Source organism: Delphinapterus leucas, chromosome 18 (genome assembly GCF_059928025.1).
Source record: "Delphinapterus leucas isolate spDelLeu-1000000601 "Yukka" chromosome 18, BTC_Dleu_Yukka2, whole genome shotgun sequence".
Classification (NCBI taxonomy): domain Eukaryota; kingdom Metazoa; phylum Chordata; class Mammalia; order Artiodactyla; family Monodontidae; genus Delphinapterus; species Delphinapterus leucas.
In genome coordinates, this window is record NC_143146.1 from 60,122,214 (window position 1) to 60,144,902 (window position 22,689).

Genomic DNA, 22,689 nt, shown 5'->3' on the forward strand with positions numbered 1-22,689 from the left:
GAGGGACCTAGTGTAGTCAGCTTCATAGAGATAGGAAGCAGGATGGTGCTTCCCAGGGGCTGAGGTGAGAAGAGGATGAGGAGTTAGTAATTGTCCAATAGGCGCAGAGTTTCAGTTTTGGAAGATGAGAAGAATTCTGGAGATGGACAGTGATGATTGTTGCACAACAATGTGAAAGTATTTAATGCCACTGATCTGTACACTTAAAAATGGTTAAAATGGGGCTTCCCTGGTGGCGCAGTGGTTGAGAGTCCGCCTGCCGATGCAGGGGACACGGGTTCGTGCCCCAGTCTGGGAAGATCCCACATGCCGCGGAGTGGCTGGGCCCGTGAGCCATGGCTGCTGAGCCTGCACGTCCGGAGCCTGTGCTCCGCAACGGGAGAGGCCACAGCAGGGAGAGGCCCACGTACCGCAAAAAAAAAAAAAAAAAAAAGGTTAAAATGGTAAATTTTATGTTATGTACATTTTTCCCAAAATTTTTTAAAATAAAAAAATTAATTATGAATAAATTAAATCTATCTGGATAAAAACTCATGGTCCCAATCCCCAAAACTAGGTCCAAAGCTGACAGGTGAATTATGCGTGGCTTTTCGAGAGTTTAGTCGAGGTAAATGGAAACGATAAAAATTCTTTATTACACAAAAATGTGTGATAAACAATACTGTAGGGACCACAAAGAGGAAGGGCTCACTTCTACCCAGAGCAAAAAAGGGCAAAAAATAAGCAAAAAAGGGCACTTTGCTTATTTTTTTCCTTTGTATATTCTGAGAAACGTATCAACTGTTTAATTTCACTGGTATGATGTGTAAATAGATTGGGCAATAGAGAAAAGTAAAACAAGTTATCAGAAGATACTTGACAATATAAAATCCAAGAGGACAGGAAACCCTCTAGATGGTATACATTAACTATAAGAAGACCAGCTAGAAAGGCTGGGTTACAAAGTAGAGAAGAGCAATTGGGATTAGGAGGAAAACATAATAAAATGACCACAGTAAGCAGTAAGTGTTATTTAGTGTATACAGTAGGATAAACTACAAAAGAATTCAAGGACATGTGCTTTATTGTTAAGGATTCTACTGTACGGTCTAACAGAGGGACAAAAGGCACAAATAAGAAACAAACACATTTTTCAAGCAATAATTCATAAAACAATATAGTGTAAAAAAATATAAGTATTAATTAGGGATCAAGCAGAGGAATAAAAAATAAGATCCCAGAGGTCTGGGGTCCAATTTGGAAATAAAGGAGGGATAATGTTGGTGAAGAAGAACAAGGGCATTGCAAACTGAAAACAAAAGAGCCCCAGAGATTGGAACAAAGTCCCAGAAGCCTGCACAAGAACTTTAAGGGGAAGCAGGCATGAAAGTGTCTGTCCTATAAGGTGACTATTCACAGATGACTTAGAGGAATTCAGGGGACTAAGAAGTACTTACAAGTTCATGGAAAGGCACCTAACAATACACTTCCAAATTTGTACGAATTTTAATGTTGCTAGTCATAGAAAGGGGAATCACTGTAATTGTGTGGATCCAGCTAGCCAAAGGCTGACCTTCAAATAGGTCAAAAATTTACCTTATTAAAATGTAACCATCAGGGCTTCCCTCGTGGCGCAGTGGTTAAGAATCTGCCTGCCAATGCAGGGGACACAGGTTCGAGCCCTGGTCCGGGAAGATCCCACATGCCGGAGCAACTAAGCTCGTGCGCCACAGCTACTGAGCCTGCACTCTAGAGCCCGCGAGCCACAACTACTAAGGCCCGTGCGCCTAGAGCCCGTGATTTGCAACAAGAGAAGCCACCGCAATGAGAAGCCCGCACACCGCATCGAAGAGTAGCCCCTGCTCGCCACAACTAGAGAAAGCCGCGTGTAGCAACAAAGACCCAACGCAGCCAAAAATAAATAAATGAAATTAAAAAAAAAAAGTAACCATCAGAAGGGGCTCAAAGTTGTCATAGAGCACTCACTCTTGAGTCGGAGTTGGATCTTGAGTATCAGACTAGAGCTAAGTCTGGACTCAGTGTAGGAAAGAGATCCCATCAGAGAGAAATTCTGCTCTGCAAAGTCTAAAGCAGCTCCTGCAGATTGCACAGGTCACTGTGCACTGGACACGATTCCAAGGGCTCGTTCATTTCATCTTCACAATCCTCCTGGGGGTGGAAAGTGGTGCTGCTGCCCCTAGAGCCCAGGCCCTTAACAACTAGGCTACACCAACCTTCTACTGCTTTTCAAATGATTATGTGAAATTCTGTCTGTTCTTGGAATGGAACGGCCATGAGTTGTATATATGAATGCAATCTCACAAACATTTTGCAGCCGTGACCTATCCAGCCTCGAGAATCTGCTCTATTTTTAAAGAACTTAAAATGAATTTAATAAATTTACTTTTAGCCTGCCACATGCCATGAAGGATTTGAGACCAAAAGAAATACAGGTTTATAGGAAGTGGACTGTGAATTAGGCAGACTCTATATATGATACGATAAAAAAAATGTTCTTCTGAATTTTGAAAATGAGTCACAGAGAAGTAAAGAGTTTATTCCCCAGACCTCTGTTTGTTTACAGCTCTAGAGACTTAGAACCAGCCAAGCCCATCTTGGGAATCATGACATACGCTCATCTGGGAACTCAGCAGGTATCAATTCACAACCCAATCTGGTCCCTGAAAGATAATGAATGACTTTTTAATATCAGGATCAAAGAATAAATATTCATTTTCTGACACTCTGAAGAGAAGATAAATTTTAAATGTCAGTTGCATTTCATCCTAACTAGATGAAAATTTGTTTCATTCCTGTCAACCTGTTAAATAAAGAAGCTCCAAAACACACAGACACACTGAAAAAGAAGACTGAAAGCAGCAAGTGTTGTAATAGAGTAAGCACAACACTTTCCCTAGAAATGACCAGTAGTGCTTGGAGCGTGATGATACTGTCTAGTCTTTGGTCTCAGCTTTTCCAGTTCTTCTTCCTGATGCAACTGCTTGTTTTACTGCCATTGCCTATGTTATGGGCTGAGCTGTGTCTCTCCCAAATTCATATGCTGAAGTCCTAAACCCAGTACAGGTGATCCCTCAGAAGACGACTCTATTTGGAGATACGGTCTTTTTTTTCTTAGTCAAAAGGCCGAGAGGCAACGGAGATAGCGTCTTGAAAGGGGTAATTAAATTGAAATGAGGTCATGAGAGTGGACCTTAATCCAATATGACTTGTAAGAAGAGGAAATTTGGACACAGACACACTCAGTTTGAAGATGTGAAGACAGAGGGAGAAGATGGTTATCTACCAGCCTAGGGGAGAGACCTTGGAAGAAGCCAACCCTCCAACATCTTGATCTTGGACTTGTTAGCCTCCAGAATTGTAAGAAAATAAATTTATGTTATTTTAAGCCACCCAGTCTGCGGTCCTTTGTTATGGCAACCCTGGCAAACTACTGCACTATACCTTCCACCAGATTGTAAGCTCGGCAAGGGCCAGCCTATGTCCAGGTGTCTTCTCTACCCTTGTATCCCCAGCACATATCATGAGCTTGCTGCACAGCAGGTGCTTAATAAATATTGTTGAATGAATAGCTGACTGCAGCTGGATATCTTGGCCCATTTTACTGGAGTACAGGTATGTAACTATTACCAAAAATGATCAGAAGTAACTTTCTCCCTTTATTAAAAAATAACTTTATATTCTGATTTTAAAAATGTTGCCCATCCATTGTGAAAAATAGGGAGCAGTATAAAAAAAAGGAGGAAACAATCACTTAAAACCCTGCCACTTAGAGATAACCACTTTAAGTTTTGACACACACACATATATATTTCAATACAGTAAAATAATATTGTATCACTTACCCTATGTCACATTTTCCCCACAGAGGTAAAACTTCTTCATAAACATTTTAAATGACTATAAAATGTGTAATATCAGGTATATCTTTCATAATTGAAGCCCCCATTGTTAGACATTCAGGTGTTTCTAATTTTTTCTATCATAATTAGCACTGCAGTGAATTTCTTTGCGCAAAAACGTTTTTATCCACTTCTCTGAAGTCTTTAAAGGATGACATCCTAGCACTGCAATAATTGATTCAAAAGGTATGGTCATTTGAATCAATTGTTAAGGCTTTTGATCCATATTCTTCTATTGTTTTTTGAAAAGATAAGCCAATTTATACTCTCACAAGAAATCCATGAGATTTGCCATCACTTTACCCTTAAGTATGATTTTACAAATGTTACTAATATGATAAGATAAAATGGCATCTTGAGTGGCATTTAAATTTTCATCCTTTGAAAATTAATGGAGCTTTCCATTTTCCTCTATGCATTAGCTATTTATAATTTTGTCTTTTGAATTGTCTGTGTGCCTTTAGAAAGGGGCTTTTCTGAATGATTTTTAGGAGGTAGTCTTCTAGCCAGGCTCCTACTGCAATATTGCCTGCCTTTCAACAGAGGCCTCTATTCTGAGTTAATGAGACCACACATCTTAGAGCAGTCCCAGAATCTTATCATGGGCTGCTAAACTGTAATGAAGTCTTCACAGTTCTGAATAGACAAACTTGTCCAATTATTCATCACCTACTAACAAATTCTGATACATCAAATACATGTGGATATACTTAATTTAGTTATCTAAGTCTGAAATCAGTTTTCTTTGTGGAATGAAAAGAAAGTTCTCACTTCAAAAAAATAATAATAAAACAACCGAACTTTTGTGAGGAAGGAAGATAGCTCTCTACCTCCAACATAATTTTGGCATAAACGTGCCTACTTCTTAGCTGCATTTATTAAATTCAGGACACAGAGGAAATTAAAAATACATATACTGGGGGGCAGAGTCAAAATGGTGTACTAGGAGGACATGGAATTCGCGTCTCTGCACAACTAGGGCACCTACCAGGCACCTAAGGGGACAGGAAGAACCCCCAGCGACTGGGTAGGACGTGGGGCATGGGGGAAGTGAAGGGGGAGAAGTGGAGGCGGGATGGGACAGGCGCCCCTGAGGGGTGGCTGTGGGAGAGGAAGGGATCCCACTCCCGAAGGGGGAAATTGGGGAACCACTGGGAGGGCAGGGGATCAAAAGGGATTGTGGCCTGGGCTTCCCTGGTGGTGCAGTGGTTGAGAGTCCGCCTACCGATGCAGGGGACACGGGTTCGTGCCCCGGTCCAGGAGGATCCCACATGCCGCGGAGCGGCTGGGCCCGTGAGCCATGGCCGCTGAGCCTGCGCATCCAGAGCCTGTGCTCCACAACGGGAGAGGCCACAACAGTGAGAGGCCCGCGTACTGCCAAAAACAAAAAGAAAAAAAAAACTTCCAACAAAGTCCAGGACCAGCTGGCTTCACAGGTGAATTCTATCAACATTTAGAGAAGAGCTAACACCTATCCTTCTCAAACTCTTCCAAAATATAGCAGAGGGAGGAACACTCCCGCTCATTCTACGAGGCCACCATCACCCTGATACCAAAACCAGACAAAGATATTACAAAGAAAGAAAACTACAGGCCAATACGTCTGATGAACATAGATGCAAAAATCCTCAACAAAATACTAGCAAACAGAATCCAACAGCACATTAAAAGGATCATACACGATGATCAAGTGGGCTTTATCCCAGGAATGCAAGGTTTCTTCAGTATATGCAAATCAATCGATGTGATACACCATATTAACAAACTGAAGGACAAAAACCATATGATCATCTCAATAGGTGCAGAAAAAGCTTTTGACAAAATTCAACACCGATTTATGATAAAAACTCTCCAGAAAGTAGGCATACAGGGAAGCTACCTCAACATAATAAAGGCCATATATGACAAACCAACAGCCAACATCATCCTCAATGGTGAAAAACTGAAACCATTTCCTCTAAGATCAGAAACAAGACAAGGTTGCTTACTCTCTCCACTTTTATTCAACATAGTTTTGGAAGTTTTAGCCACAGCAATCAGAGAAGAAATAAAAGTAATCCAAATCGGAAAAGAAGAAGTAAAGCTGTCACTGTTTGCAGATGATATAATACTATACATAGAGAATCCTAAAGATGCTACCAGAAAACTACTAGAGCTAATCAATGAAGTTGGTAGAGTAACAGGATACAAAGTTAATGCACAGAAATCTCTTGCATTCCTATACACTAATGATGAAAAATCTGAAAGAGAAATTAAGGAAACACTCCCATTTACCACTGCAACAAAAAGAATAAAATACCTAGGAATAAACCTACCTAAGGAGACAAAAGACCTGTATGCAGAAAACTGTAAGACACTGATGAAAGCAATTAAAGATGATACAAACAGATGGAGAGATATATACCATGTTCTTGGATTGGAAGAATCAACATTGTGAAAATGACTATACTACCCAAAGCAATCTACGTATTCAATGCAATCCCTATCAAACCACCAATGGCACTTTTCACAGAACTAGAACAAAAAATTTCACAATTTGTATGGAAAAACAAAAGACCCCGAAGAGCCAAAGCAATCTTGAGAAAGAAAATTGGAGCTGGAGGAATCAGACTCCCGGACTTCAGACCAAACTACAAAGCTACAATGATCAAGACAGTATCGTATTGGCACAAAAACAGAAATACAGATCAATGGAACATGATAGAAAGCCCAGAGATAAACCCACACACATATGGTCAACTTATCTTTGATAAAGGAGGCAAGAGTATACAATGGAGAAAAGACAGCCTCTCCAATAAGTGGTGCTGGGAAAACTGGACAGATACATGTAAAAGAATGAAATTAGAACACTCCCTAACACCATACACACAAATAAACTCAAAATGGATTAAAGACCTAAATATAAGGCCAGACACTATAAAACTCTTAGAGGAAAACACAGGAAGAACACTCTATGACATAAATCACAGCAAGATCCTTTCTCACCCACCTCCTAGAGAAATGGAAATAAAAACAAAAATAAACAAATGGGATCTAATGAAACTTAAAAGCTTTTGCACAGCAAAGGAAACCATAAAAAAGCAGGAAAAGACAACCCTCAGAATGGGAGAAACTATTTGCAAATGAAGAAACTGACAAAGGATTAATCTCCAAAAGATACAAGCAGCTCACGCAGCTCAATATCAATAAAACAAACAACCCAATCCAAAAATGGGCAGAAGACCTAAATAGACATTTCTCCAAAGATATACAGATTGCCAACAAACACATGAAAAGATGCTCAACATCACTAATCATTAGAGAAATGCAAATCGAAGCTACAATGAGGTATCACCTCACACCACTCAGAATGGCCATCATCAAAAAATCTACAAACAATAAATTCTGGAGAAGGTGTGGAGAAAAAGCAACCCTCTTGCACTGTTGGTGGGAATGTAAATTGATACAGCTACTATGGAGAACAATACGGAGGTTCCTTAAAAAACTAAAAATAGAACTACCATACGATCCAGCAATCCCACTAGTGGGCATATACCCTGAGAAAACCATAATTCAAAAAGAGTCATGTACCACAATGTTCACTTCAGTACTATTTACAATAGCCAAGAAATGGAAGCAACCTATGTGTCTATCAACTGATGAATGGATAAAGAAGATGTGGCACATATATACAATGGAATATTACTCAGTCATAAAAAGAAATGAAATTGAGTATTTCCCTGGTGGTGCAGTGGTTAAGAACCCACCTGCCAGTGCAGGGGATATGGGTTCAATCCCTGGTCCGGGAAGATCCCACATGCTGTGGAGCAATGAAGTCAGTGCGCTGCAACTACTGAGCCTGCACTCTAAAGCCCGTGAGCCACAACTATGGAGCCTGTGCACCTAGAGCCCGTGGTCCACAAGAGAAGCTACTGCAATGAGAAGCCCACGCACCACAATGAAGAGTAGCCCCCGCTCACTGCAACTAGAGAAAGCCCACGCGCAGCAATGAAGACCCAACACAGACAAAAATAAATAAATAAATTTATTAAAAAAAAAAAACTAAATTGAGTTATTTGTAGTGAGGTGGATGGACCTAGAGTCTGTCATACAGAGTGAAGTAAGTCAGAAACAGAAAAACAAATACCATATGCTAACACGTATATATGGAATCTAACAAAAATGGTTCTGATAAACCTAGAGGCAGGACAGTAATAAAGACACACACATAGAAAATGGACTTGAGGACACAGGGAGGGGGAAGGGTAAGCTGGGCGAAGTGAGAGAGTAACATTGACATGTATATACTACCAAATGTAAAACAGATAGCCAGTGGGAAGCAGCTGCATAGCACAAGGAGATCAGCTCGGTGCTCTCCGACCACCTAGAGAGGTGGGATAAGGAGGGTGGGAGGGAGATGCAAGAGGGAGGGGATACGGGGATATAAGTATATGTATAGCTGATTCACTTTGTTATACAGCAGAAACTAACACAACATTGTAAAGCAATTATAGTCCAATAAAGATGTAAAAAAGTACATATATTTTCCAACCGTTTTATTCTAAAATTCACATCCATGTTAAAACAAAATCATAAGCCTTGAATAAACTGTAGAGGTCTTCTCATCAAATACCTATACATCCAGAGAAGGAAAACTTCAACAGAAATGATTTTTAAGGTGGTGGATAGTGATCAAGCTCAGTTTTAGAGAGAGCAACAGACTAGAATGGTTAGAATTTGGAGGGATGTTGGAGATATTAAACAGGCTAGGCGAAGCCCGTTGAGTATAGTGAAATAAAGACTGTGCAACTTTATTATGCTTCTCTTCCACATCCTCACCTGGCTAATCCTTGCCCATCCTTGCCCTTTGTCCCATAGTCACAGTGGGAGAGGTGCCCTATGCTTTTCCGAGGATGGCCCCAGACGTTCCCCTCCACATCCTCTCCCCTCATATCTCAGAATGTCATCCGTCTCTTCCCCTCTGTGTCATCCTTCCCTGTCCATCTGTTCCTTAAACTAAAAATATATTCGACTTTCTTTTTCCTAAAAAAAAAAAAAACTTCATTCTAGGCTTTCCTAGCTAACATTACCCGATTTGCCCCCGTTTCAAAACTCCTTGAAATGTACACTGTGTTTTTCTTTTGCTCCAACTTCCTTCCCCCCCCACCCCGCCCCAACACACACATATATTAAGGTAGCTGCTGCTCAGACTCTACCCACCTCTAATTAGGTTTGCCTGTTCTTGAACTTCATATAAATGGACTCATACAGTGTGTACTCTTTAGTGTCTGGCTCCTTTCATGCCTTTATTATTTTTTGTGTGGTAAGATATACATAACATAAAATGTACCATTCTAACCATTTTGAGTATACAGTTCAGCGGCATAAATACATTCACATTGTCATGCAATCATCACCACCATCCATCCACAGAACTTTTTCACCTTTCCAAAATGAACCTCTATAACCACTAAGTAATAACTCCCCAGTCTCCCCTACCCTCCAGCCCCTGATAACCTCTATTCTACTTTCTGTCTCTATGAATTTGCCTATTGTAGGTATCTTATATAAGTGGAATCATACACCATTTGCCTTTTTGTGTCTGACTTATTTCACTTAGCATAATGTTTTCAAGATTCATCCATGTTGTAGCAGAACTTCATTCCCTTTTAAGATGATAATATTCCATTGTATATATATACCACATTTTGTTTATTGATTTTGTTTATCCAAAAGTGGACATTTAGGATGTTTCCACTTTTTGGCTATTGTGAATAATGCTGTATGAACACTCATATACAAATATCTGTTTGAGTCCCTGCTTTCAATCTTTTGAGTAGTGGAATTTCTGGATCGTATTGTTACCTAGCCCAAGCTCATACTGCTCACTGCACAACAGGCCAATAAATCAAGAGATGGGTTCTTGGGCAAGGAATAGCGACGTTATTTGGAAAGCCAGCAGACAAAGAAGATGGTGGACTCGTGTCCCAAAGAACCACCTTCCCTGAGTTAGAATTCAGGCTTCTTTTATACTAAAAGGGAAGGGGGTAAAGTCCTGGTCCCAGCCAGACTCAGGAGGAGATGTATTAATTTCTTCTCTCCTGTAGTCATTCAATAGGTGGGCCTGGTCAGGATGTTTTTTGTCAGCTAAGCAAAGGTATTTTAGCTTAATGCTTATTACCTGAGATACAGGGTTCCCAGAGATGGGCCATTATGTATACTTTAGGCTTACAGGCAACATCCCTTTAGTGATTAACTTACAACAGAATACAAAAGTTCTTCCCTATTACAATATGACAATTCTATGTTTAACTTGTTGAAGACTTGCCAAACTGTTTTCCACATGGCTAAAACGTTTTACATTCCCACCAGCAGTGCATTTTTTCCACATCATTGTCAGCACTTGTTTTTCTCTTTTCAAAAATAATAGCCATCCTAAAGAGTATGAGGTGGCATCTCACTGTGATTTGGATGTATGCGTTTATACTTAAAAAGCTCTCTGCCCTTGGTTCCTGCCTTCATATTGGTTCTTTGTTAATTTTTCATTCTTCTTGGCCGACTCCTCCTTCTCTCTCTGGGTTTCCCTGGGTTCCTTAATTTGGGTTTCCCTGGGTTCCTCCTCAGCCTCTCCTGCCTTCTTTGCACATAGTACCTGGAGATTTCATCCATGTCCATGATAGAAGTATCACACCCATGCTGGTAACTCACAAATCTGTATTTCTGTAGTCAGGACCCCTCTCTGAGCACAGTATTGCTTTAAAATCATCATCTCCAGAAAATAAAAGAGTGTGAAGTTTAAAACTTGATTAAAAATATGAACACTTTGATGGTCTTTTTTGCTGGTGAGATTAGGGAGTGAGGAAGAAAGAAAAGACTCTCACATTCTAAAAACATTGTGGTTAGAAACACATAACATAAATGTACTATCATAACCATTTTAAAAAAAAGATACTTTATTTTTTAGAGCGGTATTAGGTTCACAGCAAAACTGAGTCAAAGGTACAGAGATTTCCCATATACCTCCCCCCGCCATGTACATACAGCCTCTCCCATATCAAAATCTCCCACCAGACTGTTGCATCTGTTACAATTGATGAACCTCCACTGACTCATCATCATCACCCAGAGTCCATAGTTTACATCAGGATTCACTCTTGGTGTTGTACATTCCATGAGTTTAGACAAATGTATAATGACATGTAGCCACCATTATAGTATCATACCAACTAGTTTCACTGCCCTAAAAATCCTCTGTATTCCACCTCTTCATCCCTCTCTTCCTCCTAACCCCTGACAACCACCGATCTTTTCACTGTCTTCAGACTTTTGCTTTTTCCAGAATATCGTAGTGTTGGAATCATACAGTAGGTAGCCTTTTCAGATTGGCTTCTTTCACTTAGTCATATGCTTTAAAGGTTCCTCCATATCTTTTCATGTCTTGATAGCTCATTTCTTTTTAGCACGAATATTACATTGTCTGGATGTACCACAGTTTATTTAGCCATTCACCTACTGAAGGACGTCTTGGTTGCTTCCAAGTTTTGGCAATTATGAATAAAGCTGCTCATCTGTGTGCAGGTTTTTGTGTGAACATGAGTTTTCAACTCATTTGGGTAAAATCAAGGAGCATGACTGCTAAATCATATGGTAAAAGAATGTTTAGTTTTGCAAGACACTGTCAAACTGTCTTCCAAAGGCTGCATCATTTTGTATCCCACTAGCAATGAATGAGAATTCCTGTTGCTCCTAGTTTTTGGTATTGTTAGTGAAAGAAAGAATGGATAAACTGGACCTTATTAAAATTTAAAACTTCTGTTCTGCAAAAGGCATTTGCAAGAGAATGAGAAGAAAGGCCACAGACTGAGAACACATTTGTAAAAGATATATCTGATAAAGGACTGTTATCTAAAATATACAAACAACCCTTAAAACTCAACAATAATAAAACAAACAACCCAATCAAAAAATAGGGAAGAAACCTGAATAGACACTTTACCAAAGAAGATGTAGAGATGGAAGATATTCATATGAAAAGATGCTCAACTTAATATGTTATGAAGGAGTTGCAAATTAAAACAATGAGATACCCTTCATGCTTATTAAAATGGCCGTAATCCATCATAATCATTTTTAAGTGTACGGTTCAGTAGTGTTAAGTATATTGACACTGTTGTGCAACCAGTTTCCAGAACTCTTTTGATCTTGCAAAACTGAAACCATATACCCACTGAACAATGACTCTGCATTTCCCCTCCCCTACCCCCCCACCCCCTCACCTCACCCCCGCCTCTGGCAACCACCATCCTACTTTCTGTTTCTCTGCATTTGACTATTTTAGTTACCTCATATAGGAGAATCATAATCGTATTTGTCCTTTTGGGACTGATTTATTTCACTTAGCATAATGTCCTCAAGGTTCATCCATGTCGTAGCATGTGTAGGATTTCCCACATTTTTTTTATTTTAAAAAAGTATCGATGTTTTCAATTAGGTAATATATGCTGTGCTGGCTGTCTGTTCCACTTGTCCCTAGTCAGCCATTCCCTAACCACTCCCTGCTCTGAGTCCCAGGAGGCGGACTTCTACAGATTGCCTTCCCCTTGCCCTCTGGTTTCTGGTTGCAGCTGGGTTGGCAAATGGGAAGCACCATCAGGAGACTGAAGGGCGTGAGGTATTCATTTATCACCCACACAAGCACTACCTTCCTGCTTCACAACTGTTCAGGCAGTGGCTGCTCTTCATTCCTCTTCCTCAGCACCAGGTCACTCTAGGCTCCCTTAACACCGTTCCCCACTCTGACTGCACACCCCTGGCCCCTGCAGGCCTAGGGCTAGGAACAACTTCCTGCTGTTGCTAGTCCCTGCAAGCTTTCCCATCCCATTTTTTGTTCCTTTAACCTCACCCATGCATTGGTAAATCATCTCTTTATTAAAGTCTCTTCATTAAACTCTTTTGAGTATGCCATCTGTTCATAGGATTCCTGCTGTGATCCTGAGTCAGACACATGCAGCTATGTTAAAAAAAAAAATTAATGGTGTAGAAGGCTAAGAAATGAAAAAAGAAATCGCTTTCTACCCCATAGCCCTAATACCCTTCCATTCCATTTCACGTCCAGTTGCCATTTATTTGTTTGGGATTTTTGGGGGGAGGGGTGGGGGTAGGATGACCTTGACTTCACCTCTTGGGTGAACTCTAATGGGTCTCAGACAATCATGTTAAATCCTCCCTTGCTGGTACCTGATTCAGAAAGCCAGACCTAAGCTATCCATGCAGGGTATTTCCCTGTCCGGGGGATCCGGCTGAGAATGGGCTTACGAATCACTGCTATGATTCAGTTCAGACCAAGGAGATGCAAGGGGAAATTTGCTTGGGGGGGTGGGTTTCCTCTCAAGAGAACCATGATTGGAGATGAGGGTCAGAACTGCTAGAACCAGTCTGAGAAGTCAGCAGAGGAGGCTGAGCCAGGAGAATCAGGGAAACGGAGCTGAGACAGCGGATTAAGCCACTAAAGCTAAACTGTAAACCCAACCAGCCTCTACACTTCAAATTATGGGATCTGATCAATTTCACGATTATCTGTTTACTTGCAACAAAAGCATCCTAACCAATACACGCATACACTACAAAACACACATTCCCAAATGGGATCATTTCATAGATACTGTACTGCAAATAGCTTTTTTCACTAAATCACGTATTCTAAACATCTTTTCAAGTAAGCACATTTAGTCCTGCTTCATTATTTTAAATACTGGATGGTATTTTGTCAAAGGGTAATGTCAGAGTTTATCCTTTCCTGTACGGAAGAACATTTAGGTTGTTACAGCTTTTCCCTATTAAAAACAAACAATGGCACAATGATACATATTTTGGAGTGTCTGAATTAATATGTACATATGATAAATTCCTAATAGAATTGCTTGGTCTATAAGTCTGAGAATTTTAAATGGTCATAAATACTGCTATATTGTCTTCTAAAAGGTTTCAATAATTTACACTCTTATAGGTATAAGTGAGCATACTTTTTTCTTCACACCCCTGCCAATACTGGGTATTATAAAAAGCTTAAACCTTTGGTAATCAGATGAAAATTACATCTCATTAGTGCATTAATATTTTATTCATGAGTTAGGTCAAAGCATTTTTATGGTTGGTTTTTTTTTGTAAACTATATTCTTTGCCTACTTTTCTACTTAATTTTATTTTTCTTACTGATTTGAAGTAGTTCTTTGTATATATTTTTCAAATAGCTGTTTATTATAGGTGTTAAATTTTGTGTTCCTGCTTTTGCTAATCACTGTAGTTTATGGTACATTTTTCATGAAAAAGTTTTATGCAATCTAATGTGTTGATGTCTTCCCTCATCATGTCAGGATATTGTTTTATACTTAAGAGTTCGTCCTTCCCTCCAAGATTATTATTTAAATTCACCAATGTTTTCCTCCAGTTATTTTATAGGCTCATCTTTACATTTAAGTCTCTGATCCAAGTGAAAAGTTTTTGTTCTATACAAATCTGTACTCTTTGATTTTTTTGTTACAATGAGCCTATATAAGTATTACAGTTTTAAGAATATGGTCACCCGTTAGTACAGTACAGATATATATCTTTCTATGAAAATCTTGACAAAAACAAAACCAATAACAGACGTAATTTTAAAAACATCAACGTGGCAAACGAATGAAACTATGCTCCCCATATTTTGCTTTGAAATTTGAAAGATCACCATATGTGAGCCTCCCTCTGCTATGCCTAAACTGCTTTTCCATGTGTACACACTGTCCTGCACATGAGGACTGCCGGCTTGTTATTGGTGGCCACCCCTCCTTAAGCTTGATATCAATCCACAGGAAAAAAAAGGAAGAAAAGATGTCAAGAGAAAGAGTAATCGAGTAAGATAATAACCTGTTGGAAGGAGAATCAGCATTTACTTCCAGGCAGCAACAACTCCTCTTGAAGCGTCTGGACTGCCCAACAGTATGATTCATTTCTCGACTCCCACCCCATAAAAACTCTTCAAAGCTCTCCACCCCTCCAGTCCATAGCCCCAAAGTGTCTCCCCTACACATAAAATCAAGAGCATGGGCTCTGGAGCCAAACTGCCCAATTCACACTGGACTCTGCCACTTAACCAGTTGTAAGACTTTAGCACATTGCTTAAACATCTCTGGACCTCAGTTTTCTCACTTGTAAAATGGGAATAATAATAGTAATACTTACCTCATAGAGCTGTCCTGTGGATGGATCTTCTGAGGTAATACACATCAAGCACTTGGCATAGTACCTGGAATATAATAGTGCTCAATACGTGTTAAGCTATTTTCATTATCAGAGTCTAATTAAGTCTATCTGAGCCTCAAGTCCCTCTTAGAAGTCCAAGGGAATATCAGAATGTTAGGAATTATGAGATATTCCAATTGTTCTATTGTTTGACAGGTTTGGGGAGGTCATGCAACTTCTGCCTTTCTACTTTGCTACGCTATAATATGTGGACAATTAGCTTATTACAATTAACTACTCATTGTAAAGTACAGTAAAGACGCAGTTTGAGGGCTACTATTATTAAAGTGGTTCTTATTCACCTGACTTAAGATATGCTGTTTTTTCTCCAACTGACTCAGTGCTCTACTCACTACCATTGTGCAATAAAGTTAGAGAAAGCTGTTGCATCATTTCAAACCTGCTTATTGATGTTAAGATCCCACTGTGCAATGGAAAAAAAAATCTTAGTCATGGTAAGGCAATAGCACCACAATGGAAAGGAAAGGAAAGGGGTCTTACCTGATAAGCTTAGAATATTCCAACATAACTTGAGTTATTCCTACCTCTAGAATCTCTGATGCACTAAGGTGTCTAGTTGTTGTCTTTTTTATGAATAGACTTCATTCTTCAGAGAAGTTTTAAGTTCACAGCAAAATTAAGCAGGAAGTACAGACTGTTCCCACACACTCCCTCCCCAGCCCACACACAGCCTCCCCACCATCAACACCGCATCCCCATTGCAACACTGGTTACAATCTGCGCTAGGTTTTAAACTGATGTTCGCTCTATTGATCAGATGATATAAGCTTTCAGTAGTTCTGGAATTCTTCAAAAATTTAGACCTACTGGTAGCATATTTTGTTATTTTTAAGCAACAGTATGCATTTTTTCTTTGACTTTATAATTTTTGTAATTTTGAGGGACTGAGGCAGGTGGGTAGGGAGGTGTTTCCTTATAGTCCTTCATCTCAAGTCAATCTTCTAGAGAGAGAGTTCTACCAGGATTTTAAAAGAAATTTTGGGGTGGTAATTAACTTCCATAGAGCATTATTTTACGTTGTGCCAGCAATCCTCCAATTTATAACCCAAGAATTCTTCTAAATTCTAACGGGCAAGCAAATTATTCTTAACTAGACACTCAACATTTGCAATAAGTAGTATGTATTAGCCTATGTTTGATAAAGTAGCATGGCTCTATTTTTGTGAGTTCTTTCTTTAATGTACTGTATTTATGATTGTTGGAGCTTGTGATATATTTAATTTACATACTATATTAAAATTATATATCAATACTATACATTTAAGCAAATTTATTAAAAAGACACCACAAAGGCCATTAAATTCTATTTCTACTGCTCCATATTCACTTTTAATCTGCCAGTGTATATATCTATACATATTGCATTGTTCTAAAATTTTATGCATACTATTTTTGTTCTGTTTTATTAGTGTGTGTCTTGTGTGTGTGTTTACTTATATTTCCAAGTCTACAAAGTTGCCATTTTTACTACCCATATAATTATCATACAGGATGGAAACCATCATATTTACTGACATCTTGTTAGTATTAAGAATTAAGAATATTTTTTTCCGTATGTGTGATTATGTGGTCTCCAGAATTATGCACTCTGAAGTTTTGATTTCATCTTCATTTAATCTCTCTTTGTTTAATCATTTGCAGTGAAGAAAAATGCTCTCTGATTACTGTTTTAAAATCCTGGCAAACATAGATTCCAATATATATATATAAAATTGTGAAAAAAAAAGAACTAAGAATATTTTTATATTGTGTCAAAGAGTATGAATACTGTCAAGTAGCTTTCCAAATACGCATGCCAATTTACAGTGCACCTTCAGCCTTGCCAAACACTGGGTTCAAATTTTTTTATTCTTTTGGAAGTCTTTAAATTGGATTTTTTTTCCTTTTTTAACATTTGTGACTGCATTTTCCCACTCAATGACTTCCTGTCTGTATTGTTGCAGGCATAAAAGTGTTTGTGGCAGACTGTGTTTTCCTAATCTGTCTTTAACAACCAAACCATCCCACACATTCTTCTTTCACACTTCTCCGATTGAGAGGTGAGCTTTATGCTCTTCCCTTTGATTTTGGGCGGCCTTACGACTCTGGCAGAAGTGACATGATGTGACCTCCAAGGCTAAGTTAAAAAAATGCAAGGGGCTTCCCTGGTGGCGCAGTGTTTGAGAGTCCGCCTGCCGATGCAGGGGACACGGGTTCGTGCCGCGGTCCGGGAAGATCCCACATGCCGCGGAGCGGCTGGGCCCGTGAGCCATGGCCGCTGAGCCTGCGCGTCCGGAGCCTGTGCTCCGCAGCGGGAGAGGCCACAACAGTGAGAGGCCCGCATACTCCCCCCCGCCAAAAAAATGCAATACAGTATCTGCTTGGGTTCAAAGTAAGTGTATCAAATTATATACTTGCTCTTAGGAGTGAGCCATCTTGCTGTGAGAAAGCTCAAGCCGCTGCGAGGAGGCCCAGGTGGAGCAGTACTGAGGGCCTCAACCCACAGTGCCGGCTGAGCTCAGTACAAAGCCAGCACCAACTTGCCAGCCGTGTGAGTGAGTCATCTTGACTCACTAGTTCTCAAACTAGCCACCCCTGCTAACGCTGTGAGGGGGAGCAGAGATAGGGCAATCCTGCTGAGTGCTGCCCAGATTAAAGATTTATGAGCAAATTAAATGTTTTTGTTTTAAAGGTCTCTTTGCTCCACACCCTCACACATCCTCTTCTGGTCTTTTTCATAGCTATTCTGGTGGATATGGAGTGTTTTTTCGTTTTTTTAAAATTTATTTATTTGGCTGCGTTGGGTCTTAGTTGTGGCAGGCGGGATCTTTTGTTGCAGTGGGTGGGCTTCTCTCTAGTTGTGGTGCTCAGCTCCAGAGCGCGCAGTCTCAGTAGTTGCAACACACAGACTTAGTTGCCCCGCGGCATGAGGGATCTTAGTTCCCCAACCAAGGATCGAACCCACATCCCCTGCACTGGAAGGCAGATTCTTAACCACTGGACCACTAGGGAAGTCCCCATAATTGTTTTTGTTTTAAACCACAAAATTTGGGGCTGGTTTGTTACCCAACAATTGATAACTGATACAGTATGCTTATTTCCTTTAACCACTTATCAAGTGCAGTTAGGAATGTTGATATGTAGTTGTTTAACTCTTTATTTGGAAGAGACACTTAAAAGAAAATCAGAGAGAAACACAGAGAAGTGAGAGGCAGTATAGCATATAAGAGCATTCTGGAATTAGACTGCCTGGCATCAAATTCTGGCTCTGCCAATCACTTACAAATTGTCAACAGATAGCTTGTCATCTGTTAAATGGGATTATGATGGTAATCGCCTCATTAGGAGTATTTTGAGGATAAAATGAGTTAATGTATATAAAGTATTTAGCTCAGTGCCCAGCCAACAGCAAACCCTGTTTAAGTGCTAGCCACTCTATTGTGTTGCTTTCTTTCTTTCTTCCTTTTTTTTTTTTTTTTTAAATTGCACGGATACACATTTTCTTTATTTTTATACCTGGTATCAGCCAGGATTCTTTTCAGTACAGTAACAGAAAACTCAATAAAAACTGACTTAAGAAGGAAATAGCTTAACTAACTTAATCAGAGGTAAGGCAAGATCAGCAATGGGTCAGTATGTTATTTCAATAATGCCATCAAAGACCCAGGTTCCTTTAGCTTTTAGATTTGCTATTAGTAACAAAGTAGGTAAATAATCCCAAGTCATATCCAGATATGGCAAAGTCTAGAGGAAGAAGACAGGTCATCTCCTCTTCTGGTTCTCTCATAAGAGTTTTTCTTCACAGACTTATGTCCATTGGCAAAAACTGGGTGTGTATTCCATTTATAACCAAATCTCTTCAATATGATTGGAGTGGGATAGGTGTCGGACTGTCAACTTCAACGTTCATTGAACACTTTCAAGAGTCTACAACTTGTTTCTGGTAATATACCCTGTTTCATCAATAGTTCTGATTTATTCTCTGACCCCACTGGTCTATGCTTTCCAGGTGGTTGATTACTTTTCAATTCTACCTTTATTTTTGTATTGTAGACAACATAACATGTAGAATTATGGTCTTTTGTGTTTATTATGCATCTTTGAATCGCATTTTACTTCTCAAGGAGAAAATCTATTCATTTCTCTCCATGTCTGTTAATTATTCCTTGTTTCTTTGTTCAGCTATATAATTAATTAATTGGTTAATTAACCTGCTATTTGACAGTGGGTTTTTAATGTCTTCACTTACAAATATAGTTCTATTTATTTCCTCCTGTATTTCTTTTTTTTTGCGGTACGCGGGCCTCTCACTGTTGTGGCCTCTCCCATTGCGGAGCACAGGCTCCGGACGCGCAGGCTCAGTGGCCATGGCTCACGGGCCCAGCCGCTCCGCGGCATGTGGGATCTTCCCGGACCGGGGCATGAACCCGTGTCCCCTGCATCGGCAGGCGGACTCTCAACCACTGTGCCACCAGGGAAGCCCTCCTCCGGTATTTCTGTATTAGCTTTTGTTTTAGATGTTTGCCTTATTTCTTGAGGCATTTAGATTTAATGTTGTTAATATTTTATGTGTTAATATAGCTTTACCATCACATAGCAGTCTTGCTTCTCGTACTGTTTTAATTCCAAATCTTTTTTACCTAGTATCATATAGTAACTCTGCTTCTGCTTCTCCTTCTCTCTCCACTCTCTCTCATTTATTTCAGTTTTGTTTTTGGACAAACATGCTGAAACTAAGACCATCTCTTGATAGCCTTCTAATTCTTGTTTTGATGATAATGATGGCAATAACAATTTTTAGCCAGAAAAGCAAAAAATAGCTATTGATTTTATTTTTTTATTCTTACTCTAATTTCCTGGAACTTTGAGGGCCTATAAACCCGTGAAATTTGTATTTCTGAAGAAATTTGTACTCACAATTTGTACTCACTATGGGGTATCATCAACATCATTGTGGTCAATACCAGATTTTCTAAAAATGAAGGTGACCAATTCTATATAAGGATACCACTTCAAGCTTTTGCAAAAGTCAGTAATGCCACTAAGGTTATTTTATTATCCAGTTTTATATTCAACAGTATATGTATTAAAAGTGATTTTATATGGAGTTCCCCAAATAGTGAAAAACATATGGATTACCTCTGAACAACCGCACGCTTTTAAATTGCTTAAAATTTAAAAAATAAAATAAACATCTTTCTTTGAACATTTATAGCATATATAATCTATATCATTTGAATATCCTCTGTCTTATAGAGTTTCTATTTTTTTCACTTGTATATTACTCTCGTCTTCCCAACCATATTTGTCTGTTATTCCAAGGGAGGGATCTTGTTTCACACTCCTTTTTTTTCTTTTCTTTTTTAGCTGCACCACACAGCATGTGGGACCGTAGTTCCCCGACAAGGGATCAAACCCACAACCCCTGCATTGGGACCACAGAGTCTTAACCACTGGACCACCAGAAAAGTCCCTCCCACTCTTTTTGTTTTGCTGCTGCAACTTTGCATAGAGTAGGTGCTCAGTAAGTACTCATTTTTTAAAATTAATTAATTAATTTATTTATTTATTTTTGGCTGTGTTGGGTCTTTGTCGCTGTGCACGGGCTTTTCTCTAGTTGTGGCGAGTGGGGGCTACTCTTCATTGCTGTGTGCAGGCTTCTCATCACAGTGGCTTCTCTTGTTGCGGAGCACGGACTCTAGGCGTGCAGGCTTCAGTAGTTGTGGCTCGCAGGCTCTAGAGTGCAGGCTCAGTAGTTGTGGTACATGGGCTTAGTTGTTCCGCGGCATGTGGGATCTTCCCAGACCAGGGCTCGAACCCATGTTCCCTGCATTGGCAGGTGGATTCTTAACCACTGTGCCACCAGGGAAGTCCAGTAAGTATTTATTAATTAGAGTTCTCCAAGTAGCCCAGAGGTGATTCCTAGAATAGTGTGGGTATTGTGTATTACCATGTGTGTGACAGCATGAAGTGTATGCCTACAGTAGGCTGAATAATGATCCCAAAGATAACAGGTCCTAATCCCTAGAACCTATAAATATTACCTTATTTGAAAAAACAGTCTTTGCAAATGTGATTAAGTTAAGGATCTTGGTACAAAGGTTATCCTGGATCATCTGGTTGGCCCTAAATGCCATCACATGTGCCCTTATAAGAGAGAGGCAGAGGGATATTTTTTTTGTGGGGGGGGGAGAAGGGAGGGAGGGAGAGAGGGTTGTGGGGAGAAAGAGAGAAAAGAAGTAGAAGAAGAAGGAGAAGAAGGAGGAAGAAGGGAAGGAGGGGGAGAAGGAGAGGAAGAACCAGAGAAAGATTAAAGATGTTGTACTTGAAGATTTGAGTGATGGGGCCACAAGCCAAGGAATGTCAAGAACCACCAGAAGCAGGAAGAGTCAATGAATGGATTCTCCCAGAGTGTGGCTCTGCCAATATCTTGATTTCAGTCTGGTGATACTAGTTCAGGACTTCTGCCCTCCAGATCTGTGACAGAATAAATTTCTGTTGTTTTAAGCCATCACATTTGTGATAATTTGTTAGAGCAGCCATAAGAAATGAATATGATTCCAATCCAATAATGCTTTTTCAGTTATTGGGAGATTTAAGAATTATACATCTGGGGGTTCCTGAACACTTTTCTTTGTTTTTTAATATTTTATTTAGTTATTTATTTATTTACTTGGCTGCACCGGGTCTTAGCTGCGGAACGCAGGATCTTTGTTGCCCTATGCGGGCTCTTCGTTGCGGTATGTGGGACCTTTAGTTGCGGCATTAGGGCTTTTAGTTGCAGCATGCGCGATCTAGTTCCCTGACCAGGGATTGAACCCAGGCCCCCTGCACAGACTCATAACCACTGGACCACCAGGGAAGTCCCCTGAAACCCTTTTTATCTTCCAATACTGAGCTAATGGCACCATTGCAAGTCAATCACATTGCAGACTCTGTTAAGGAAGCCACTCTGCAGCACCCTTCAATGCATATGTTATCAGCCACATTGAGTCATTTTTCAAGGCGGCTCAGTAATATGTAGACCAGCATTGCCCCCACCCGCTGTCCCCACCAGTTCTATATAAGTTGATCTCTAAGGATCTGTCCACCTGTCAAATTCTCTGATCTATCAGGAAACTATAGCCTTTAGTGGTGTCCTGTGTGATGACAGCAGGGTTTCTGGGTATAGTAGTAAGAGCCACCTTTGGTATCTAATCTGAAAACAAAGGATTATATGGAAGCGACCCACTGGTAAAGCAGGATGCCTTCAAACCCAGAAAAAAATTCTGCTAGCTTCCTAAATAAAATTGGCTTTAATTATCTAGTTAAGAAGAATATGGAAACATTCTAGCTTCAGTAAAACCGGAGTTGAGCAAAACGGCCTGCCTTATAAAATGCCAATTGAATGAAGCCTAAAAATGGAATGCAGCTCTACAGGTAAATCATGTCATTTCTCTGCTCACAGAGATTCCCACTTGATGGAGAATTTGTGTTTAGGTTACCAGCTGGGGGCCCTGTGGGCACTGGAGAGAGATGCAAGGTCTTCACT

At 39.9% G+C, this 22,689-nt stretch overlaps 1 protein-coding gene across 2 annotated transcripts in view; it reads right to left on the reverse strand.

The window, feature by feature from the left end:
• The window catches only part of MED4 (mediator complex subunit 4), a 112,702-nt gene extending 95,165 nt beyond the window's left edge, over positions 1-17,537 (reverse strand). Inside the window, exons 1-2 of one of the 2 annotated variants that reach the window (XM_089899566.1) lie at positions 15,660-17,537; positions 15,099-15,162 (exon numbers count right to left, since the gene is read on the reverse strand). In XM_089899566.1, coding sequence (XP_089755692.1) covers positions 15,099-15,103 — 5 coding nt within the window. In that variant the 5' untranslated portion in view covers positions 15,104-15,162; positions 15,660-17,537. Of the gene's footprint in view, positions 1-15,098 lie in introns of both variants that reach the window. The other variant, XM_022574835.3, reaches the window with a different exon arrangement.
• Positions 17,538-22,689: the final 5,152 nt, after the last annotated feature.